This window comes from Asterias amurensis, chromosome 13, assembly GCF_032118995.1.
Source record: "Asterias amurensis chromosome 13, ASM3211899v1".
NCBI lineage: Eukaryota > Metazoa > Echinodermata > Asteroidea > Forcipulatida > Asteriidae > Asterias > Asterias amurensis.
The window spans coordinates 17,269,803-17,296,516 of NC_092660.1; the positions used below are offsets into that span (position 1 = coordinate 17,269,803).

At 38.6% G+C, this 26,714-nt stretch overlaps 1 protein-coding gene across 2 annotated transcripts in view; it reads left to right on the forward strand.

The window, feature by feature from the left end:
- Positions 1–5,285: 5,285 nt before the first annotated feature.
- The window catches only part of LOC139946467 (receptor-type tyrosine-protein phosphatase mu-like), a 63,924-nt gene continuing 42,495 nt past the window's right edge, over positions 5,286–26,714 (forward strand). For both annotated transcript variants that reach the window (XR_011787246.1, XM_071944135.1), the window contains exons 1-5: positions 5,286–5,488; positions 19,357–19,464; positions 21,436–21,525; positions 23,285–23,548; positions 25,654–25,770. Coding sequence is in view for 1 of the 2 variants with exons in the window: in XM_071944135.1 (XP_071800236.1) it covers positions 5,422–5,488; positions 19,357–19,464; positions 21,436–21,525; positions 23,285–23,548; positions 25,654–25,770 (646 nt within the window). In the remaining variant the exon portion in view is untranslated. The remainder of the gene's footprint in view (positions 5,489–19,356; positions 19,465–21,435; positions 21,526–23,284; positions 23,549–25,653; positions 25,771–26,714) is intronic.

The following is a 26,714-nucleotide window of genomic DNA, read 5'->3' on the forward strand; positions in this document are numbered from 1 at the left end:
CTACACAAGGAAAAATCTTATTGTATAACTATGTTTTTATTTCCACCAACGTTTGCAATAATGGGGCTTTCATTATCAACCCTCATACTTTTTTGCGATTTCTACTTTAATTTACACAGTTTGAATTATGACCACTTCTCATTGACATACGTTTCCATGTAGCCTCGTGGCGTAGGTCGAGTTGGAACTTTGGACGTATTTGAACTTTACGAAACATCAGTATACCCTTTCTTCTTATAGGGTTGCTTCGGGCTATAGCGCTATAGGATGAAGTCCTATGCAGTTTAACAAGCGCTCGTAAACATCCAGCACAAACACTTGTGAATGCTACCAACTACATTCAATAACGAGATAAAGTGATTTTCTTTTGCAAGTTCGCCCCCAAACAAGACCAAAAGCCACTTTCGCCATAACCCAAAAAACACTTTAGGTATTGTAAAGGGGTTATACAAGAAGAAAGCAAAGATGAAAATAGCTCAGGGGAGCTGAAAGTAGGAGTTGATGGTCCACTTAAAACAGTCCAGGATGGAGGGAAACATACACCAGTCAAGGAGTTCCAAAGATATATAGTACGCCAGCTGTTGGAATATTATGTCTCTTTGTTCTAATCCCAGCAAAGCAGGAATATGGGTGAGAGGAAGCAAAAACACTCTTCATGGGGGAACTAGGTCGGATACTCCGATGACACATTTACCATTGCATTTATGTGGAAGAGACCAGGGCTGGCTACAGACCTACAATCATGACCATTGAATTCTACGGATCCGAAAAACCCCAACAGGCCCCGGGTCGAAAACGAGAACGATAAAAGTGCAGGCCCCCGATTGGTTAAAGTGCTCCACGCAGAATACGCCCACGCTCATTCAACCAATCGAGGGCGTGCATTTTTATCGCTCTCGTTTTCGTTCCCGTTATCGGGGCCTGTGTGATCGGGCCTAAACAGTCAACTTTTCATCACGAATAATTTATGTTGAAATACAATTTTCATCACAAACATGTTGAAATATAATTTTGGCGCACTTTCATTCCCGTCAGTGGCCCACTGTGCTACGGTGGGAAAGAGAATGTTGATTCCAACCCTTCACCGACAATATTTAAAAAATACTACGTGTAATATTCGGGAATAACGAGAGACCATTCTGAGAAGAAGGTTGCTTGCATGAGCATGGTTGCATAGAGGCATAATCCTACACTACGCTTCTGCACTCTATCTATGAAAAAGATAACTGAATTTTACTTGGTCATTATGTTGAGGAAATACCTCAATCCAAACCATTTCCTTCAAAACCATAATAAAGCCTCCGAGTTGAACATGTATGCTAAATGACAGTGTAATAACGAATGACCGTAAAATGAACCTTTGAGGTGGTATACAACGAGCACCAAATCTGTACAGGTGTACATATGCAGATTGGTATAGTGCAATAATATTGACTGCCCAAACTGAATGGATACATGTATAGCTCATTCATATCATGTATAATGCATGAGTCCATACACTAGACCTTGCAGTCTCAAATTGCACCATTGAATATAACGTCTGTATTATCACTTCCTTGTGCCACTTCGCCATATAAAATGTAGTACGCTGAGGCTATAGTCGATAGCTCACATGTGAAAATCAATATTGCCTTTCTGTTTTTTCTATAATAGAAAAAAGTCCAGACTAAACCGTGCGGTTCGTTTCTGATACCATACAAAATCAAGCATCTTTTCCAAGATTTCTTAATTTTACTGCTCTGTTTTCTTTCTGTGTAGGATAGCCACACTGCTAGGTAAATTCTTGAACAAACAGTGTTTTTCATTTCTATAATGTCTATTAAATACACTGGGCACTATTGTCAAAGACCAGTCTTCTCACTTGGTGTATCTCAACATATTAACAAACCTGTCAAAATTTGAGCTCAATTGGTCGTCAAAATTGCGAGATAATAATGAAGAAGAAGAAAAAAAACTTGTCACACGAAGTTGGGTGTGTGCTTTCAGATGCTTGATTTCGAGACCTCAGAATCTAATTCTGGAAAATTACTTCTTTCTCGAAAACTACGTCACTTCAGAGGGAGCCGTTTCTCACAATGTGTTACACAATCAGCCTCTCCCCATTACTCGTTACCAAGTAAGGTTTTGCCTAAATGATTAGTTTGAGTATTTACCAATTGAATTAAGTTTGGTAGGATAGGCCCTATGCAACCAACATTGACCGTGACGTAATTGCTGTAGGGGAAAGTCCCTTCCTAGTAAACTTACTATTGTTACATAAAAGAACTGTTCAACCATGGAGGTATAGCTATAGGCCTATACAGCTCCATGATTCAGCGGCCGTAGATGCAATATGAAGGTCGTATTCGTATATGCAGCTAACTACGGCTACAACTGTAAATCTATGTTACTGAAAAAAACTCATTTAACATTACTTGACCTTGTTAGGGATAGCTGGATCAAAATGATTAGTCATTTAAGTGTAAGCATTGATTAAAAGAGCCTTTTTGTCAGAATAGCTCAAAATACTTAGAGTGCGAAAATCAAGCAACATTTTGAAGCGTTTCAGTTTGATGTGACCTAATATATCCCATAAATATCCCAATGTATTCAGAAACAAATGTTATGCAGTAATCCTTGTCCTTAAAGAGACATTTCTTTAAAGGAAAATACAGTTTAGTACACAACACATTGCAATTCAATTGAATAATGACTAAAACGCAAACCATCATGCAGTTAGACTATCATTAATAGGAAAACTGATAATTAGCAAACATATAAAACAATGCCATACAATGTAAATGTGAATTTCTATTGGGGAGATACGGTTACATGACATTACAAAACATGCCTCAATGGAATCAACTCAAAGGATCAAAGACCTCCATTAAAGCTGATATTTCCCAAAAGTAAATAGTGTTTTTTCAAAAACAAATTCTGCTTTCATGTTATGATAGAAGTATACCGGAGAAGGTATCCTTGTGGTACTGAAACAACATACACAACGTGTGCCAAAAAACACAACACATTTTATGCTCCTTCTAATTTCACTTTCGTCACAAGTAGTTCCAGTTTTAAAGGACACTTTAGGTTATGCAGTCTAATATTGTTGATTTGGTATTCATGTTTCATTAAGAGTTGACAACTGAAACCCTATACTATAACAAGTACAAAGTCATCTTAATCAAAAATCCTATACTATCAGTATCACCAAAGAAGTTCACTGGGTATTAGACATTTTTACGATTAGGTTCATTTTAAACTCATGTTGTTTTTCCTAATAAAATATTGCTGAAAAAGCAAAGTAAGAGTCTGGTGTACTTAGCCAAAATTATAACAGTCTTTTGACTTAAAGGCAGAGGACACTATTGGTAATTGTCTTCTTACCTCGTGTATCTCAACATATGTATAAAATAACAAACCTGTGAAAATGTGTGCTTAATCGGTCGTCGAAGTTGCGAGATAATAACGAAAGAAAAAACACCCTTGTCACACAAAGATGTGTGCTTTCAGATGCTTGATTTCGAGACCTTAAAATTTTAAATCTGAGGTCTTGAAATCAAATTTGTGAAAAATTACTTCTTTCTCGAAAACTACATTACTGGAGCCGTTTCTCACAATGTTTTATACCCTCAACCTCCCCCCATTACTCATAATCAAGAAAGGTTTTATGATAATAACTATTTTGAGTAATTACCAGTAGTGTCTACTGCCTTTAGACCGTTTTGTTTAGCAAAACATGTTGCCACAGTTAGTACTCCAAACTATGATTGCTAATGTCAAAGATATGCACACCTTTTATGAATGATTCATTGCTGGGAACCGTCCTAGCTGACAAAAAGTTTAATAGGAAAAAAATAAATAGGAGTCTATACTTGTGGATTAAGCGGTAATAATGATAAATATTTGTATTTGCTTTTTCCTTGTTTTTGACACCCAGCTGAAAAGAGAGGGTTGATTGTTTTATCAATGGAGAGGATACATATTAATATGTTGCCCTTTGTTTCCGAATCTAATTATCGTCCTCTTGTGTGGAAGTTGTCCGTGTTTGTATAAACACGACTAACAATGCGTTATACTGCAAACAAACAAACAAACAAACAAACTGGAATTTATTTTTCTTAATTGTTAGCCTACAAAAGCTTGATTAGTTCTTAAACTGTGGAGCATACTTTTTAAAACGGGGGAGAATTGTAAACGGAAGAATTAGTTGCTTCAAAATCCTTTAAAATCACATTTTTTCCACTGGTAAGATAAGTCCCTGGGACTTTCTAAGAGAATCTGCTTGGGAAACATGATTTAAATTTGGAGTAGCAAGGTCGTATACCCGCTGGACTTTTGATAACATTGACCAGTCCGCTGTCTCAAGGGAAGTCACTCGTGTACAGGCCTTATATACCTGTATTACGGTGTGGTCATCTTGATTTTACAACTCATTGTTAGCAAATTGAGGCTGGGCGAAATAATAGTCTGGTGCCATCAGCAATGAATGTTGCATTTGTTACTGTTGAAACAGGGACAATGACCCAGATGGTGACAGCGTGATAGAAGGTCTATAGTCTGTCGTGTAGTAATACAATTATTTGATACACCTAATCCCCACCCATGCAAACATTAATGGGTGCACCCCTGGAATGGTAAAATGCAATCTTTTGACTATCTGGAAGACTGTGGGGTTGCAATCAGTTAGTCTTACACTGGTATATTGACTAGTATAATTGAGATGAGCATTGCAGGGTTGTATCATAACGTCAATGGAATTTTGCACACTATAGTGTGCAAAGTTCCTTATTTCCTTGTGTTGTGCACCGTTATAAATACAACACCATACTTTGCAGTCGTTCTGATGCAAACACATTTCCGAAACAAACAAGGTTTTCCCGTGTTTTATTTATAAAGTCTCTTTTTGTCATATCAAAAGACAAACTTGAACGTATATACAGTTGATTTAAAAAATGTCAAGGTTATTGGCCGAGAGTACTAGTAAACAGGAGGAAGTTTAGGTGGAAATGAAATTCAACGGTTAGAAAAAGTACAATGAATGTAAAAAGCAGTAGAATAGTGGCTGATACTGAAAGTTAGTCCATTACTGCAAACGGTGGTGAAAATGGAAAATGACATGGTAAGATATTTCCTTGTGTATTTGTTGTTATTTTAGTCTCATTCAAGTTACGCATTGAGGCCTAGGCTCAGGTTTTTGATCAACAACAAAGGAGTAAGCTTTGAACCAGCACTCGAAATTCATCGGCATAGATCCATGTACAGGCTGACCCTAACTGAAAGCTTTGCAGTCGTCAACAGTTAAACTGAAGTACAGCTCAATGTAGCAGTGAGGCTCTCCATTTCGATTACAGAATTAAACTGTTTCTATTAGTTGGTATCTGAACATTTTATGCAGAACTCTATAGTTACACGATGCTGGGGATTTAACGCTCAGTCATCATGTCGGCTCATCAAAGGGTACTAGGATTGACGTCATTGGTTGTTGTTCTAGCTTGTCTCAATATTGGTAAGTAGACGATTTGTTGCTTGCAAAAAAAGCAAATTTGGAAACTTTTCATGTTGAATCAATCTATGTTCAACAAATACTAAGAGAAACTTAAAAGAGAAAACTTGATGAGTTTTTCACTAAATCTTTGTGTTGGTGTAAATAGTGTCTTTTTGCAGAACAGTTTTTCACTAAATGTTTGTGTTGGTGTATTAATAGTGTCTTTTTGCAGAACAGTTTTTTACTAAATCTTTGTGTTGGTGTGAATAGTGTCTTTTTGCGGAACAGTTTTTCACTAAATGTTTGTGTTGGTGTATTAACAGTGTCTTTTTGCAGAACAGTTTTTCACTAAATCTTTGTGTTGGTGTAAAAGTGTCTTTTTGCAGAACAGTTTATCACTAAATCTTTGTGTTGGTGTAAATAGTGTCTTTTTGCAGAACAGTTTTTCACTAAATGTTTGTGTTGGTGTATTAATAGTGTCTTTTTGCAGAACAGTTTTTTACTAAATCTTTGTGTTGGTGTGAATAGTGTCTTTTTGCGGAACAGTTTTTCACTAAATGTTTGTGTTGGTGTATTAACAGTGTCTTTTTGCAGAACAGTTTTTCACTAAATCTTTGTGTTGGTGTAAATAGTGTCTTTTGCAGAACAGTTTTTCACTAAATCTTTGTGTTGGTGTAAAAAGTGTCTTTAGGCAGAACAATTTTTCACTAAATCTTTGTGTTGGTGTAAATAGTGTCTTTTTGCAGAACAGTTTTTCACTAAATCTTTGTGTTGGTGTAAAAAGTGTCTTTAGGCAGAACAATTTTCACTAAATCTTTGTGTTGGTGTAAATAGTGTCTTTTTGCAGAACAGTTTTTCACTAAATCTTTGTGTTGGTGTAAATAGTGTCTTTTGCAGAACAGTTTTTCACTAAATCTTTGTGTTGGTGTAAATAGTGTCTTTTGCAGAACAGTTTTTCACTAAATGTATGTGTTGGTGTATTAATAGTGTCTTTTTGCAGAACAGTTTTTCACTAAAATTTTCGTGTTGGTGTAAAAAGTGTCTTTAGGCAGAACAATTTTTCACTAAATCTTTGTGTTGGTGTAAATAGTGTCTTTTTGCAGAACAGTTTTTCACTAAATCTTTGTGTTGGTGTAAATAGTGTCTTTTTGCAGAACAGTTTTTCACTAAATCTTTGTGTTGGTGTAAATAGTGTCTTTTGCAGAACAGTTTTTCACTAAATGTATGTGTTGGTGTATTAATAGTGTCTTTTTGCAGAACAGTTTTTCACTAAAATCTTTGTGTTGGTGTAAATAGTGTCCTTTTGCAGAACAGTTTTCACTAAATCGTTGTGTTGGTGTAAACAGTGTCTTTTTGCAGAACAGTTTTTCACTAAATCTTTGTGTTGGTGTAAATAGTGTCTTTTTGCAGAACAGTTGTTCACTTAATCTTTGTGTTGGTGTAAATAGTGTCTTTTTGCAGAACAGTTTTTCACTAAATCTTTGTGTTAGTGTAAATAGTGTCTTTTTGCAGAACAGTTTTTCACTAAATCTTTGTGTTGGTGTAAATAGTGTCTTTTGCAGAACAGTTTTTCACTAAATGTATGTGTTGGTGTATTAATAGTGTCTTTTTGCAGAACAGTTGTTCACTAAATCTTTTTGTTGGTGTAAAATTAATAGTGTCTTTTTGCAGAACAATGCTTTCAGATGACAGCACTGGCAATGTTTAGGGTCTCTATAATGTAAGATCAATGTTGCGAAGATATTTGACAACATATTCACTCACTCATATTTTCTTAGTGGACCAATTGGTTATGGCAACATTGAGAATTTTGCCATGTTATTCTACCCAATTGTGTACACTTAAAATGTTTAAGAGTCAGTTCAGGTAAATAATTGACATAGTTGCTCACGGTCAAAAAATGAATTTTTTTTATACTTTGTGGGTGGAAGGGCCTTGGGGTGCAAGTAAACAAAATTGCATTTTCAATTCTATATATAGCCCGTTGCCATGGTTACGGCTCATTTTGTTTTTTTGCCATTTTAGGCCGATTTTGGGGTCTGAAAAACTGGTTTTTAGCTCATATTTACAACTCCACCCCACCAAAATGCAACATTATTTCAAAAAACCTTTTATATCACTACAAAGTATCATCCTAGGCCTTCCTTGAGAAAAAAAATTATTGCTTTAAATATCACCCTTGTGCTATTTTTGCATCATGCATTACAGTATGTTTTTAGAACTTGCAAAATCGACATTTTTACCCTATTTTTGGACCCCAAAATGTCAACTTGCCAGGGGTCTCAGAAAATTTTCCTTTCGGCTGTGATTAGGGCCAACATGGGTCTTTCCATATCTGGTGTCAAAAACTTGGGCAATTGTATCCTGTTGTGACAGTACTGCCTCAAAACTTGACTTTTTTCCCAAAAACGTGAAAAATGCCTTTTTAAGGGTCTTTTCACATAATATCGAAATACGTGTCCATGGTAAAAGGGAATATTTTTCTTATACTTTGTGGATGGTAGGGACTTGGGGTCCAAATAAACAACATTTACATTTCAAATCATAATATAACACGTTGCCATGGTAACAGTTCATTTGTGTTTAGGCCACTTCAGGCCGATCTTGGGGTATGACAAACTGTTTTTTTAGTTAATATTTACAACTCCACCCCACCAAAAAACAAAAATATTTCATAAAACCTTTTACATCACTACAAAGTATCATCCTTGGCTTTACTTGAGACAAAAAAATACTGCTATAAATTTCACCCTTGTGCTATTTTTAGAACGTGCATTAGAGTATGTTTTTAGAACTTGCAAAATCAACATTTTTTACCATATTTTTTGCCCTCAAAATTTCATTTTTTTTCAGAGGTCTCAGAGTATTTTTCTTTCGGTTTTGATCAGGGCCAAAATTTGTCTTTTTTATTTCTGGTAAGAAAAACTTGGGCAAGTGTATCCTGATGTTAACAGTACTGTCTCAAAAATAGACTTTTTTCCCCAAACAGAAAAATGCATTTTGAATTGTTTTTTCTTCATATTGAATTTCTAACATTAAAAAGTAATAATTCTATCAATCTCGCAGCTTTTCCTAAGCACTAGTGGATTACCCAACATTGATCAGGAACTGTTGATGACCTTAATTTTACAATTTGCCCGGCCCAGCCCCAATCATATATTTCTTGACATTGCATAAAACAATGTTTTGTGAATAGCGCCTCTTTTTTTGAAAGTGTTCCCTTTCGGTTGTTATTGGTGTTTTCATGTCTTCTGGGTAGAAACACTGTGTTTATTGTATCCTGTTGTGACTGATCATGCCTTAAGTAAAGTAATTTTTCCAAAAACAATGCATGCTTGTTAAAAAATCTGGCACTGTTGAGTAATGAATACAAAGTTTTTATTTAAACATAATGGTATCCAACCAAACCATAACCAATGCTTTGCCACTGAGAGTTCTTGATTTGGCTACTTTACCTATCGTACATGGTATGATTCCCATTGCAAGTAGAGTGCGATGAGCATTCTTTACAAGTTGTCTTTAATACAGGGCCTACTCTCCTTGGTCCCTGCCTGCTACCAAATGTAAAACTTTTCATAGAGATAGAGATCATAAACAATGTAGTTTCTGTGCTTGAGGCAGATGGTTTGGAGCATCCAATCATGTCCAACACAAATGTGGGAAATTAAAAAGCCCGCTTAAAAGTGTTGGAAAAGTTTGCCAAGATCTTATTAAAAACAATGATACTAACGATTTGCAAGATGAGCGTAAGAGATCATTTAAAAGGAACACGTTGCCTGAGATCGGTCAAGTTGGTCTTTGAAATGCGTTTGTAACCGTTTGTTATAAAATGCATGGTTAGAAAGATGTTTTTGAGTGATACTTGTGTGGATCATTATATTCTACTTTTAAAATATCTTTCTAATCATATGCATTTTGTAATAAACGTTTACAAACGCTTTTCAAAGACCAACTCGACCGATCCAAGGCAACGTGTTCCTTTAATGAAACAACATTGAAAGAAGTTGTAAATACTTGCACCTGCTCAACATAAATAAATAAGATGCATTTGCAGTGACAAAAGTCTATTCAGGCTAGTTTGATTATTTTTTCCATTCACTATCTTACTAATTCATAATTATTATATATGTCTCTGAGAACGATCAACAAAAAACATTGTCAAACATTACCTGCTGAATTGTTTATCACGTTAAATAAACCAACTCTTTTGTTGTTTGCAACAGTACAATTGAAAGGAACCCCACCATAGATGGGGGAACTGCTTACAGAAGGCCAAACATGCCAAAGCAGGTGAATGGCCATTTAGATACTTTGGATACAGTACTTGCTCACTTTTAGAGCCTCTTTGTTCTGATAGGGATGAAAATGTTTAGTTTGGTACCGGGCAGGGGACCAAGAAGACTGTTATAAGGCCATGTATAGACAAGAATAGTAAAGAATGCTCATCGCACTACTTCTCTTCTTGCAATGTGAATCATACCTGTACAACTAGGTAAAGTAGTCATGACAAAACAAGAACTCTCAGTGGCAAAGCATGGTTATACACTTTTTATTTGTTACTTAAAGAGCATGGAAACAGTGCCATACTTATTTAACAAGCATGCTCGTTTTTGTTTTTTATCAATTCAAACTAAGGGATAACTTCAAAATGCATTTTTATTGTTTTTGGAAAAATTACCATGTTTGAGGCAGCAGTGTCACAGGATACAATAAACCAAAGTGTTTCTCCCCAGCAGACATGCAAACCATAATGATAGCCCAATCACAACAAAAAGGGAAATATTCTGAGAACCACCAAAACATTAAGACAGTACAAACTTTCTTGATGTGCAAGGGGAATTAAAAAATGTGACTTTCAAAAAAGAGGCGCTGTTCACAAAACTTTTTTTTATTTTATGCAATGTCAAGAAATATGATTGGGCCGGGGCCGGGGTGAGGCCGGGGCGGGGCAAATTATAAGATTTAGGTCATCAACAGGTCCTGATCAATGTTTGGTAATGCACTAAGCCTACAGAGTGCTTATGAAAAGCTGCCAGATTGATGGAATTATTACTAACTTCTTAATGTTATAAATTCAAAATGAAGCAAATATTTCAAAATGCATTTCTCTATGTTTTCGGGGAAAAGGGTCTACTTTTGAGACAGTTCTGTTACATCAGGATACAATTGCCCGAGTTTTTCTTACCAGAAATAAAAAGACAAATTTTTGCCCTGATCAAAACCGAAAGGAAAATATTCTGAGACCCCTGAAAAAATGAAATTTTGAGGGCAAAAAATATGGTAAAAATGTTGATTTTGCAAGTTCTAAAAACATACTCTAATGCACGTTCTTAAAATAGCTCAAGGGTGAAACTTTTAGCAATAATTTTTTTTTCTCAAGTAAAGCCAAGGATGATACTTTGTAGTGATGTAAAAGGTTTTATGAAATATTTTTGTTTTTTGGTGGGGTGGAGTTGTAAATATTAACTAAAAAAACAGTTTGTCATACCCCAATATCGGCCTGAAGTGGCCTAAACACAAATGAACTGTTACCATGGCAACGTGTTATATTATGATTTGAAATGTAAATGTTGTTTATTTGGACCCCAAGTCCCTACTATCCACAAAGTATAAGAAAAATATTCCTTTTTTTTAACGTGGACACGTATGTCGATATTATGTGAAAAGACCCTTAAAAAGGCATTTTTCACGTTTTGGGGAAAAAAGTCTAGTTTTGAGGCAGTACTGCCACAACAGGATACAATTGCCCAAGTTTTTGACACCAGATATGGAAAAACCAATGTTGGCCCTAATCACAGCCGAAAGGAAAATTTTCTGAGACCCCTGGCAAGTTGACATTTTGGGGTCCAAAAATAGGGTAAAAATGTCGATTTTGCAAGTTCTAAAAACATACTGTAATGCATGATGCAAAAATAGCACAAGGGTGATATTTAAAGCAATAATTTTTTTTCTCAAGGAAGGCCAAGGATGATACTTTGTAGTGATATAAATGGTTTTTTGAAATAATGTTGCATTTTGGTGGGGTGGAGTTGTAAATATGAGCTAAAAACCAGTTTTTCAGACCACAAAATTGGCCTAAAATGGCAAAAAAACAAAATGAGCCGTAACCATGGCAACGGGCTATATATAGAATTGAAAATGCAATTTTGTTTACTTGCACCCCAAGGCCCTTCCACCCACAAAGTATAAAAAAAATTCATTTTTTGACCGTGAGCAACTATGTCAATTATTTACCTGAACTGACTCTTAAAGCCACTATAAACTTTCGAAACAGAAAAGAAGAAAAAAGTTCACAGATTTACAAATAACTTACAGGGTTTACAGAAGGTAATGGTAAAAGACTTCTTTTGAAATATTTTTCCATGAAATGCTTTACTTTTTGAGAAAACATTAAAACAATTATCATTTCTCGACAACGAGAATTACAGATTATATAGTAAACACATGTCATGACACGGCGAAACGTGCGGAAACAAGTGAGGGTTTTCCCGTTATTTTCTCCCGACTCCGATGACCGATTGAGCCTAAATTTGCACAGGTTTGTAATTTTATATATGAGTTGTGATACACGAAGTGTGGGCCTTGGACAATACTGTTTACCGAAAGTGTCCACTGGCTTTAAATAAAAGGTAAAAGGAAATTGCCAAAATTGTACGAACACGGTTCGTTTGTAACTCGGTCTACGATCGTCGGAAGGATAAAAGGTTAACGGTGCATTGTCACAACTACAACACACCTAGACTGAACATCTGACGTCACACCTCGAGGCTCGTGAATAAATATAGAAACTATCGATGGGGGCGCTTTTCTTTAAGAAAAAATCTTCCAAATGCACTCTGATTTGATGCAGGGCACCTTTAAAGGATTTGGGGTACTGTTTGTAACACAAAACACAATGCCCACAGATGTACATTAAACATACACCGTTTGAAGATAATGATTGTAGAAAAATACTTGGTCAGGTGCTGTAGTTTTTGTGAAATGAGTAAAAACAATGTCACCAAAATAATCCTCGTTTCAGTTTTAGCATGTAAAACGTACTTACCAGTTATGGTATAATTACAATAACTGGTTAATACGTTTTACATTGCTAAAAAAATGTTCATCTCACTGAGACGATAATTATTGTTGTGACTTGTTTTACTCATCTCAACAACTACAGCACCTCAGCAAGTAACATTTTAAGGGAAGCTTTCCAGTATCACTATCTTTAAACTGTGTAAGTTTATTGTAAATCTGTGGACATGGTGTTTTGTGTCATACAAAAGGTACACAGACCCTTAAAGGTAGCATATTGGTTGACTTTGTGAATAATTATTTGTTTACTAAGTTTACCAAGTTGCTGTTGATTTGTTACAGAAGGGTTTCAAGGTAGTAAAAAGAAAGTCGTGTTAATTATATGACTTAAAGGCAGAGGACACTTTTGATACTTCTCACTTTTCACTTGGTGTATCTCAACATATGCACAAAATAACTAACCTGTGAAAATTTGAGCTCAATTGGTCGTCGAAGTTGTGAGATAATAATGGAAGAAAAAACACCCTTGTCACACGAGGTTGTATGCTTTCAGATGCTTGATTTCGTGACCTCAAATTCTAAGTCTGTGGTCTCGAAATCAAATTAGTGGAAAATTACTTCTTTCTCGAAAACTACGTTACTTCAGAGGGAGCCGTTTCTCACAATGTTTTATACTATCAACAGCTCCCCATTACTCGTTACCAAGTTAGAAATGTATGCTTATATAATTATTTTGAGTAATAACCAAGTGTCCACTGCCTTTAAAACTAATGACAATGAACAAATATTGACTGCTTCGAGTGCTATGGTTAAAACTATGACTCCCGAGGTGATCCCCGGAGCATTTTATTTTCCCGAGGCGAAGCCGAGGGAAAATAGAACGCTCCGGGGATCACCGCTCCGGGGATCACATTTCTAAATACTGTACTATTATTATTAAGTTACAGACCTGAATGCTACAATCCACGGACGACGCGAATACAGATTGCATACACTTTTACTTACTGTGTTGCATGTAGTGTCGTGCAATCCGAAATGGTTACAGACTATTAATTTATCATCCTCGTACACGCAACGGTTGTCTGGGAACTGCACGCCGTGTGCTAGTCTGTCGGACTAGCGCACGGCGCCGTGTGCTAGTCTTCGGACTAGCGCATGGCAAACCGACGCACTATCACACGGCCGTCGTCGAGCAAAACTAAGATATGTCATGTGACGCGCTCTAAACCAATGAGCAGGCAGAATACTTGCAAGGGGTGTTATAATACAAGCTAGCACTTCGAAGCGTTTTATGCCACCAAATTTGAATCTGAGAAGTGTTACTGCCAGTACCATTTTTCATGTCGTATTATACAAATATTGACTGCTTCGAGTGCTATGGTTAAAACTATGACTCCCGAGGTGATCCCCGGAGCGTTCTATTTTCCCGAGGCGAAGCCGAGGGAAAATAGAACACTCCGGGGATCACCGAGGGAGTCATAGTTTTTAACCATTGCACGAGTAAAAGCAGTCAATATTTGTTTTATAACACCCCAAACATTTCTAAATACTGTACTGTTATTATTAAGTTACAGACCTGAATGCTACAATCCACGGACGACGCGAATACAGATTGCAAACACTTTTACTTACTGTGTTGCATGTAGTGTCGCGCAATCCGAAATGGTTACAGACTATTAATTTATCATCCCAGTATACGCAACGGACGTCTGGGTACTGCACGCCATGTGCTAGTCTGTTGGACTAGCGCATGGCAAACCGACGCTCTATCACACGGCCGTCGTCTGGCAAAACTAAGACATGTCATGTGACGCGCTCTAAACCAATGAGCAGGCAGAATACTTGCAAGGGGTGTTATAATTCCCTATAGAGATTAATTTTTGACGATATCTCAAAAACAGGACCACCTTTTGACATAACCCACTTTGTGTATCCCAATATATTATGCATACATATTAGACAGCGGACACTATTGTTAATTCCTCAAAATAAATATTAGCATAAAACCTTACTAGGTTACGAGTAATGGGGAGAGGTTGATGGTATAAAACATTGTGAGAAACGGCTCCCTCTGAAATGACGTAGTTTTCGAGAAAGAAGTAATTTTCCACTAATTTGATTTCGAATCCTCAGATTTAGAATTTGAGGTCACGAAATCAAGCATCTAAAAGCACACAACTTTGTGTGACACGGGTGTTTTTTCTTGCATTATTATCTCGCAACTTCGACGACCTATTGAGCTCAAGTTTTCACAGATTTGTTATTTTATGGATATGTTGAGATACACCAAGTGAGAAGACTACTCTTATACAATTACCAATAGTGTCTACTGTCTTTAACATAACAAATAAACTGTGAAAATGTACCAAAAATTAATTTTCAAAAAATAATAATGACAGAAAAAATACCCTCGTAGCATAGTATAATAGCTTCAGATGCCCGAGAAATGCTTCATGCCTGAAGCCTTTTTCGGATTCCAATTTTTGGGTTAAAATATCTAAAAATACTTTACTTCACCCGGTGCTCTTTTCCAAATTAGTTTCTATAGTCATGAATGTTTTTAGTAACAACCAAATATATTCCCTTCCTTCAATTCTTGCTTAGCCTATGTGGTTTGTCGCTCTGATCGTAAAACCACAAGGAAACACATTGTCAAATTAATTGCTGTGAATGTTGTATAATTCCATATGTAGGGGATACTTGTTGTAAACTATAATGTAAAAAATCAAGTAGATTTGTTCTCATAGAAACTTGAAAATATTAGTAAAACATATTTTCATTTGGGATTTGAGAGAAAGTGTTTAACCTTTGGCATGATTTTTGCGGTAGCACCATGTGTAAATCTCTTTTGAGTAGTGTTGGGTCTGAAAAGAACTTGGTTTACAACTTTTGGTATACATTTTGCATGTGTATAAATCGGAACACGAAACTCTGTCTCAGGTTTTGAGTAAGATTTTATTCAGTCTTGCTAAGATTTGGTTGCTAGATTAGGTGCTGCTGGGTGTATAACCCTCACTCAAGACGAACATCGATATAGTGTCGATTGAAATCGACTTTCTCAGCGCCCAGGTCGAAATTCTAGTTGAACCTAGTTAAACTGGGTTTAACTGGAACTAGTTGAAAACCAGTTGATAAACTAGTTAAACACAGTTAAAACCAGTTGGTTTAATATGGAAAATGGACAGACACCAACTGGTTTATAATTTCAACCTAGTTGAACACGGTTAAACCTAGTCCAAACCAGTTGGTTAATAGTGAAAATTGACGACTTTGGTCACTATCCAGTTGAACCAGTTGACCCCAGTTAACTAGGTTCAACTGGAATTTTGACCTGGGCGGTGATGACACCTTACGCGCATCACCACTAGTGACACCATAAAGCAAAGTTGCTCTATGGTGACATCCCGTTCAACTTGACTATGCCTGAGATATCAGCAATGAGCTTATGGTTTTCCTCGAACTCGCCTGACGGCAAGTTATCGGGAAAAGGCCTTCCAACATAGCACCAAGACCCTGCCCCGGAACTCACTTCCTGAAGACCTCAGATAAATGCACAACATCACTCTCTTCAATCTGCTTTCATAGGGTGCGTTCGTTTAGCTTCCCTGGGTCGACCCCGGGGTGTGGCGGGTTTTTTTTCCAGGACGAACGTGGGTAATTATCTGCACACGTTCGTCCTGGAAAAAGAAAACGCCACACACCGGGGTCGACCCGGGGAAGCTAAATGTGCGAACACACTTGTTCATGTTTGCTTTCTGACCCAATTCACCTGACGTCATCATCAGAATAATCTTGGATGCGCCATTTTGGTGGTCAATGTCAACGTGTGTTATTCAGGAAAGTGCGCATTTTAGGCGACGCGGCGTTTACACGTAAACCTATTGACCACCAAAATGGTGAGCGTGGAACAGTCGCCGCGTGTGACGCGCGTGCAAGGGGCCGGTCATTTACTAGATTAGTGCCTTTGTTTGTATGGTTTACAGGAAAGCGCGCCTTACAAATGCTATAATTATTATTATTAGTCTGCAAGTTTTGCAATATTGCAAGGCCATAAAAATTGTAGTTTTTTTAACACTGTTGACACTCAGCTACATGTTGTGTTTACCAATCAGAGCGTGAATTACGTCATATGAACACGTTCTTAGCCGCCTTCACAATTCCATTCTACAACTTCATTGTATTTTAATCCGATCAGCATGCATAAGGGGGATCTCCCTTTTTCGGCCACCGACTTTGGACAATACAGTCATTTTCTATTGACTGGTTTTGAAGACATTGTTATTATAGGCCAACATAAAGGACGGGAGACATTATTCCTTGCTCTATACAAACTATGATATAAGAAATTGTACCACGTTGTAGGTATACGTCGTTCACGCTAACTTAAAGGCCGAGTTATAGTCGGTCGCGCGACCATCGCCCGACCGACTATAAACCGGCCTTTAGGCTGAGTCACATGCGGCAAAGACCGAGCAAAAGGTGACGAACGAGAAAATCCCAAAACGTTGGCAGCAAAGCGACGGCAAAAGGGGGAAAACAAAAATTCGATCACGGGTGGGAACGACCTTCAGCGGATTGGCCGGCGGCAAGGAACGGCGGCTGACGGTGGGTTGTGGCGACGATGACGTGACTCAACGGCCGACACCAAAGCCCGTGTGTAAATGGTCGAGTTTGGCGTAGACAACGACTACCAACGGAATTGTGACGACCTCAAAACGAATAGATATGGAACCGCACGGCATGGAAACGTCAATCGACTGATAATTATGGCCGTCTGCGTCACGGAAAGACGGTTGCGTTCTCCAACGAAATCTGAATGGAATCACAACGAAACTTTGCCGAATGTTAAAAATTTGCCGACGGGCGCTACTGATTTTTGCAGCCGTCTCCGGACAATAGCGGATTCGTCAGCGACAATTGACGGCAACATACGATGATTGGCGGCAAATTCAAAATTGCAATTCGCAGCTTAACGTAGCTTGCCGAATCCACTATTCGTCATAGTGTGAGCCAGCCTTTACATAGTAAACTGTTATCTATAGCCAGGTGTATACCTTATACATTATTTTGTGCAGAAAGAGTGATCTTGTACATTCCAGTGCCTTTCTGGAAGGCAAGATACACTGGTCATAATGGACAGAGTTGGGCTTAATTGTCATCCATAAATTCAAGTAAAATAACGGTTGAACAAGTTTGGAGATTTGCCCCCTTTACTTCACACCAAAAGTTGCTATAAACAAATTTGGACAGTATTGCAATCTTCATAAAATATAAGATGTTGTCGAGTTCTTCCCATGGACTGTGTACAACTCATGCTGCGTGAATATAAATTTAGTTTCAGGCTATGTGGCTCTTTTTTGTAAATGTGATGTCACAAGTTAAATGGTATATACCAGTAGCTTGTGTTTGTACCCTGTGCAGGGCCCAACTTCATAGAGCTGCTAAGCACAACAATTTGCTAAGCATGACATTTCTTCTCTGATAAAAACAGGATTACCAGCCAAATTTCAATTCGTTACATAGTGCTTGTTACTGGTATATAGCTTTTGTTTGCTTATCCTGAAAATCACATGAAAATTTGGTTGGTAAACCTGTTTTATCAAGGAAGAAATTTCATGCTAAGCAAATTTTTGTGCTTAGCAGCTCTATGAAATTGGGCCGAGCTGACCATGTTTTGTAGAGAGGCACAATTTTACCCTCCTAAAGTCTCTGCAAAGAGCGTGGATTCACATAAGAAGAAAAACCATGACGACATGAACATTGCAGACAGAGAAAACGTAAACTTCTACAATCTAAAAGGAGATTGGTAATTTATACACACAATTTTCGAAGTGGTTCCAAGTTCACATTTTGACACTGCGAAAGAAACAGAAATAAACAATCTCTCATAATGTAAAAGAGTGAAAAATTCACTCTCTTGTCCGAGTGGCGTTAGTTTCGCTCTTTTGGAGTTAAAATCAATCTGCGTCACTCCTTTTGAGTGAAATAGGAACGAACTTCACTGTCGAGTTGAAAGTACCCGTCTTTCACTCTACAAAGCGTTGTCCTCCATATGGCTCTTTGTAAGAGTGGTCTGGAGGACAGAAAGAGCGTTTTTTTCACTCTTTTACATTAAGAGAGATGGTCTCTTTAAAAGTTACGAAATCGAACAAAAACGTTAAAGGAACATGTTGCCTTGGACCGGTCGAGTTGGTCTTTGAAAAGCGTATGTAACCGTTTGTTATAGAATGCTTTTGATTAGAAAGATATTTTAAAAGTAGAATATAATGATCCACACAAGAATCACTCGAAATTGCGTGGTTTTCCTTTTACCTTGTCGACAAATACGGTCGGCCATTTATGGGAGTCAAATTTTTGACTCCCATAAATGGCCGACCGTGTTAGTTCGCAAAGTAAAAGGAAAACCACGCAATTTCGAGGCAAATGTGTGTGGATAATTGTATTCTACTTTTTAAACATCTTTCTAACCATATGCATTTTATAACAAACGGTTACAAACGCTTTTCAAAGACCAACTCGACCGATCCAAGGCAACGTGTTCCTTTAATATTGAATTTTTTTCTTAAGGACTAAAAATGCTTCTACCTGTTGCCTACCTGAAGAGGTAGCCGAACCAGGAAGTTCCTATTGTACTTTGCTGGGTACCACAAAACATGTACATGTAATAGTATTATAATGTAACAGAAAGTACACCGAGCCTTAAGGTTCCGGGCACTGATAAAAACATTTACAAAACTTGTATGTAAATAAATAATACCCCCACCCCCCCACCCCCAAAAAAAATAATAATAATAATAAATTCTTCTTTTATTATTAAACATACACAAAAACAAAACATCTTAAGCAAAAACAATCCATTTGAATGTCACCAGGTGTTGCTCTTGTACTGGACGGCAGTCTTACCAGCCAAATCAATACAAGGGGTATTCATGTGTCTGGTAGAGCTGTAGATGGGAATTCTACCACATTAGCCGTCGCGGGTAAGTTTGTTCATTATTCTAACTACGGCTGCTGGGAACTATGGTGAGCAGCATAGAGATATTACAGAATCGCCTGGAATAGTAAATTTATCAGCAATCCATACCACAGACATGAAAGTTTCATCAACTGAGGTTATCCCAGCTAACTGCCGGGGAACAAAATTATCCTTAGAGGATCATGGCACTAGCACTTTAATAAAATTACGAAAGCTAAACTCACAAATAAATCATCGAAGTTATTCTTTGTCTTTGAAAGCGTATACATGTAGTTTGAAGTCATGAGTCAGAATTTCATTATATTGGTGTTACTTTCCTGGTATTATTTTGAGAACTTATTATTCTCACAAAATTAAGAAATTAGTAGTGAGCTCGAAAAAGTATAGAATTCAACGATGCAAGACCTCAACGTTTTCTTATTATACGTTTATAGTTAAAGTGTGTGGTTGCTGATCGATGTTCTCAGTGAAATGCTATTTGCAGACGATGCTGCACTAGCATCCCACACAGAGACAGGGCTCCAGCAGTTGGTGGACAGGCTTTCCTACGCATGCAAGGAGTTTGCCCTCACCATCAGCATCAAGAAGACCCATGTCATGGCCCAAGATGTCGAAAACCCACCCTCCATCTGTATTGGCAACACGACTCTTGACTGTGTGGACTTCTTCACGTATCTCGGGTCAACAGTCTCCAGCAATCTGTCACTTGACGCAGAATTGAGCACCCTTCTTGCCAGAGCCGCCGTAGTGATGGCCAGGCTGGCAAAAAGAGTGTGGCTAAATAAGAACCTAGCCTTGCGCAAAAAACTCCAGGTCTACCAAGCATGCGTCACCAGCACTCTGCTATACGGCAGTGAGGCCTGGACCACCTACATCAGACAAGAAAAACGGCTGAACAGCTTCCACCTGCGCTGCCTACGCCGCGTCTTGGGCATTACATGGCAGGAGAAAGTTCCAAACGCTGAGGTCCTAGAACTGCCCACTCCACACGCATGTTCGCCGTGTTGAGCCAGCGCCGCCTCAGATGGCTCGGGCACGTCCACAGGATGGACGCCAGTCGGCTGCCAAGAGCAATCCTTTATGGCGCACTTTCATCAGGCTCCAGACCAATAGGTCGCCCGTACCTACGATTCAAGGACGTATGTAGACGCGACATGAGGCAGGCAGGCATAGACCCCAACAGCTGGGAGGAAGCTGCTCAAGAACGCAGCGCCTGGAGGCAGACAGTTGCCACAGGGGTCCACCACGCTGAAGAGAGGCGCACTTCCTTGCTGCAGGAGAAGAGGCAGAGGAGGAAATTGCGAGTAGCAGCCCCCACCCCTGTGTCAGCCCCCTCCCCGTATGTCTGCAACAACTGTGGCAGAGACTGCCATGCAAGAATCGGTCTTCTCGGCCACAGCCGCAGCTGCAAGAGAGAAGACAACCCCCCCCCCTCCCCCCTCCCCCCCCGGGCGCAGTCCATCGTCAGTATTGACGGACAGATGCCTACTACTACTATTCTCACACACAAAAATTACATTGAAATTGATAATGGCACAGCATGTTTGTATGTGAGAGGAATAATGACTGTCGAGATTGTCTTGTTGTTTTCATCATTAATTCCTTTTATGTCAATCAAAAATATTCATAGCACATCGAAAGCAATATGTATGTGTGATGGCATTGGACCATGCAGGCCTTAGTAAGTTGATTGTACGGAATAACTAGGCCAGTCACAGGTTGGCTCATGGTTATTTTTCCTGCCTGTCACCTCATTGGACCCCTGTTGAGTGTTCAGTCCCTACCTGGCTGCGTGTGTTTTCCCTCTTCTTTTCAGGGTAACCCAACCCCCACCCACCCCACAATGTTATTGTGATGTTTCCATGATGATTTGCTTACTATAGATTCAGATTCAGACCATTCAAACAAAACTACCGTAGGGCCTAAAATAACTTGCAATATGACCATTAACCATCAAGTCTATACTCTCTTGCAGACTTAACAGCCAACCCGTGGTGGAAAGTGGATCTTGGAGAAACCTACTGCCTCAAGACGGTTACTCTGACAAACAGGGATGATGATTATGGTGAGTGATCTATAAGGCTAACCCACTAGCATACCCAATGATATAATTATATTCACACGTTGGTCACCGTGGTCGAGTGGTTAGACTGCATTCGATTTGCGTTATAAGTTCGTGGGTTCGATTCCTACCAAACGTATTAACCACTGATTTCACAAGGACGAGTAAAATAAGTAGAGTCATCTAGTAGCTGAATCGCAAATATGCAATTCATAATCAAAGACGTTAAACCAATGTTTGTATGGGATCTAAGATTGGCTGTTGGCAGCTTGGCGTTTTTTTATCCCTCTTGTGGGTCGGGAGTTTGTCCCTTTACTTTGACGGGAAGATCATGGGGAAAAAATCCCCGAATTATTGTGTTCAGTGCAGCCAACGTTATAGATTTGCGGACAAGTCGTTTAATAATGGTCTGTCGCGGTGAGATATTCGAGTTGTGGCGGTGTCGTAATGAATCAGGTTGTTGCGATCAAATACTTCTCTCGCGCGAACTGCTGGTTGTCGACTTCTATGGGACTGTATTCGGGAGCAGTGGTCTGCGAGCCAGCAGTCTCAAGAGAATACCGCCAGTGCCGCTGGAATCGCGGGGAGATTTGGCTAAAAGGCTAATAATTTAGGTGGAGTGGGAGCGTATTTTTGTCCTTCCATCCATGCCGACGGGGGTTATATCACTATTTTATCTACTCTTGGCTGAAAGTCTTTAAAGGGTTTGGGTACCTTTTCAAAATGTCCATAGATTTACATTAAACTTACAGGGTTTGAAGATAATGATAGTGGAAAGCTTCCCTTCAAATATTACTTACTGAGGTGCTGTAGTGTTTGAGAAATGAGTAAAAAAATGTCATGAAAATACGTTTGTAAATGATTAAAATAATTTTCGTCTCATGAGACGAAAATTATTTTCATGACACTGTTTTACTCATTTCCCCAAAACTACAGCACCTCAGCACGTAATATTTTCAGGGCAGCTTTCTACTATCATTATCTTCAAACTGTGTAAGTTTAGTGTAAATCTGTGGACATTGTGTTTTTTTGTCCTACAAAAGTTACATAGACCCTTTAAGTGCCAGGAGAAATTTTCACTTAAACATTTTAGTATATAACAGTCTTACTTCTACACTGCCTCCTCAACTTTGTAACCAGATCTGGCTAACAAGGTAATTTAGTTCCCCCACTACTTAAAACCAACTCAGGTACACGAACATTTTCTGCTCGTGGGGTCAACTCATTCAACCAACTCCCCCTTACACTGAAAAATCCCTTTCCATGCACTGTAGCAAGTTTTAAAGTTCAATACAAAAATTTGCTTTTTTAATATATGGGGCTTGTGGTGTTTTTCTTGGCTGGACCAGCATTTTAATCATTGTCTATATTGTATATTTTGCTTGTTGTAAAGTTTTTGTGCTAGTGAGTGTTGTGGTATAATTATCCTTAGTCTTTATTTAAATTTGGCTGTTTTTCTATTTTAACATTAATTTTTTTTTTATATAAACATATTTTTTATATCAATACAATTTTAAAATTTTAATGTGTATGTAGTTGCTGAGCACCTCTGAAAAACAGTGTTTCACTGATAGGTTTCCCCAGGGTAAATAAGAAATAAATAAATAAATAAATAAATAAAATAAAGTATCGCGGTGAGATTCCGGTTCATAAAATTGACCGTACATGGGTCAGGAACCAGGGACCCGGGTCAATCGGACGTAATGGAGTGATTTCCTCAGCACAGCATTTTTCCTTGACTTGTTGCTTTTTATTTAAACAGCATATCTCAGAAGTAATGAGAATGCTGTACTACGGGTTGGTTTGAGTTCAGAACATCTCCAGAACGCAATGATTGGATCTCCAGTAACCTTGCCGGAAGATGCAGGGGGAGTGGTCAATGAATTCACTGTAGACCCAATCGCCATAGCTCGCTACGTGAGTTTTGATATTCCAACCGATGAGGGCGCAACAACACACTTAGCGCTTGCCGAGGTCATGGTTGAAGAAATCACTGAAAGTGGAAGTGGAGACACTTTTTTAGCTGGTGAGTAAACATTGTGAATGAGAACCTTCTTGGTTTTCTGTAAATCTTCTTGATAAGATAAATCATAAAGTCAAGTCAAATTAGATCAGAAAATAATTCATTTATTTTAGCGGGATTCTCACGTTATCTGGAGAAGTGATCACCTAGTCTGGAGTGAAGCTGAAAGGAGGTTATCCCCCATTCACAATCCTTTAATTATTAAGGAAGCAAGTTCGGGTTAGACCGACAAGAAACTGAAGTAGCTATCGAGTTGACCATATCGACCATGATCACGTGCATGGTTCGATATTATAGTAAATCTCCCTATGCTTTATGGTTTCTGGTTAGTCTAGTCGGTGTCGTCAATGTCTAGTCGCTCGCCCGAACTTGCTCTTAAAAGGGACACGTTGCATTGAACACGTTCGGCCATTTTGTGGATTCACAATTTTGACTCCACAAAATGGCCGACCGTGTTAGCTCTCAAAGTAAAAGGAAAACCACGCAATTTCGAGGCATGTGTGGATCGTTATATTCTACGTTTAAAACATCTTTCTAATCTGATGTATTTTGTAACAAACGGTTGCAAACGCTTTTCAAAGACCAACTCGTCCGATCCAATGCAACGTTCCCTTTAAAAAGGATGCCTGTATCTAGCAGGGCTCGAATTTGGGGGTAAAAAAAACAGACGACCGCAGGGCTTGTATAGCTCAAAATGTTTACTAGAGCAGAATTTCACTTTACAAAACCAAAATCAAAAGGCGTTGAATTAGGACAAGATCATGACACATGGTGGGATGTCGTGGCCGAGCGGTTAAGAGCAACGAACTCAAGCTCTTGTGATTCTGTTCAGCAGAGTGTGGGTTCGAATGTCGTGACACGTGTGTCCCTGAGCAAGACACTTAACTACATGCTTCTCTCAACCCATGGGGTAAATGGGTACCTTAGAGGGCAGAGATGGTTTTTATGATTTAGTTAGCCGAGCGCAGGGAGCTGACACAGATGGTTTATTTACGGAGTGACCAGGGGCAATAATGTGGAGCGCTTTGGGACGCCCCTCGTTCGTAAAAAGCACTATATAAAAACTAACATGTAGATCTCAATTGTCTTATTGAAAGCGTACTTTGATACTCGAGAGAATTGAATGATATTATCAGATTTTGTTTTCAAAGATTACAGAGGTAGCCCATTATTATTGAACTGAAAAGCACAAGACCACCGGGCTTGTCGGGTCGGGAGTTTACTGGCCCGACGCTAAAATCACTGGCCTCCTCATCAGGCCTGCGGTCCAGTGTTAATTTCGAGCCCTGTGTAGGCAAGTACAGTAGTTGCGTTAATTAGGCAAGTACAGTAGTTGCGTTAATCGCAACGCTCCTCCCGACGGCGGAGAAGGATTACGTAACCCTCCTCCCTCCTCCCGATCCACTGGACTCGAGCCTTGCTCGAACAGAACCTTCCCAACTTTTTATAAAGCAATTATGCCTCGCTCAGAAAGGCAGACGTGTCTGGACCGGGAATCAAACCCACACTCTACTGCTGTCAACACCAGATGTAGGTGATGGGCATGTACAATCGATGTCTGGACCGGGATTCGAGCCCACACTCTGCTGCTGACAACACCAGATGTAGGTGATGGTATGTGCCTTCTGGTAGAGACGAAGGATTTGGCACACAACAGGCAGTGTTCATAAGAAAACAAATGTTCTGCTCTAGAGGGCCATCACAAATTTGTCCTATGACAAAATATAGGTAGAATAAACAACTTACTGCAGCCTTTAATATTGAAAACTGATTGTTATTCTACCTAAATTTCTAGCTACCAAAATCAGAGAGTGGTGGATTCGCGGGTGACTTACAAAATGTATCTGATGACCAAGAATGACACATTTCGAAAGAAGGAGGAATACAGCGCGCCCCTACCGCCAGCTATTGTTCTGTGACTGCGTGCCAAATTCCATGCTTGTACCATCAAGGGCAATACTTCCCCGTTACAATGTTGCCTTGCTGCCCCAAAGCATGAAGAACCTTCCCCTTATTCTCGATTGGACGAAATAATGACATTGAATCGTTTATCATTCCTAAAGTATGACCCATGTGCTTCTTTTTGCAATTGTTTTCTTTTGATGCAGCTCTTTCTTTGTCCGGTAATCCAAGTCGTCAAAGTTCAACTTATCAAAAAAACCAAATGTTTCCTGCCTCAAATGCTCTGGATGGAGATTGGTCAGGTTTGACCTTCAGCCTCACAGGTATACAACAGTTCCTATTCAATGTGTCTGTATGCACGGTTAGAGTTCTCAGATCAGGTTGTTGGCTCATTACTCGGTCTTTGAACGAGAGGGGTTTCTGACTGTCATCTTCGGTCGAAACATTTCGGATCGGAGATATTTTGACATAGAATCCGGATTAAGACTGATACACACACAGATCTATTCTGAACCAGGATGTTTTGGAATTTGTTTGTCAGTTTGGTTTAGGCCGTGTAAAAAAAAAAATGTTTAGCGTCCGGGTTTCTAAAAAAAAGGGGGGAGGAAGTTTTTTTTTGTTTTTTTTTTTTTTCAAGATGACTACCATTCTTTTTAAAATTTAAAAATCTATTGTTTTTTCCACTATTCAAACTCACAATAAAAAATGAAACATGCCGGACAAGACATTGAACAAAACAAAACATACTTTTAAAAAAAGAAAGGAAGATGACCCTTATTTTTAATGACTGCCCGACACATTTTTTAAGTAAAGTACTTTCTTGATGAGACCGTTAAAAAATATCCCTTTGTTCCATTAAAAAAAATCATTTAAAAAAAATCATAAAAAAGAATAAAATCATAAAAAAAAGACGAAAACCAAAAGGAGGCGGCCTCTAACGGGCGTGGACGCTAAACATGTTTTTTTTATTACTTGGCATAAATATATTAAGTTTTTGAAAGTCGAACAGACACGTGATCACCAGTGACCTGAGATGGGTATAGAGACACACAGCTATACAGTAAAGACATGGGAAGACTCGTACCGATGGACCATAGGAAACTGTTATTGAAAATATTGGCAGTAGAATCATTACAATGTGGGCAATGTAAAACCACACCTTCCGTCCACAAACACATGACATCCTCGTGAACATTCTCGTAGAATTTCCTAGTTGGTGGAATTGTGTTTTCCCATGACTGGCATTATTCAGCCACCGGTAAGGTCT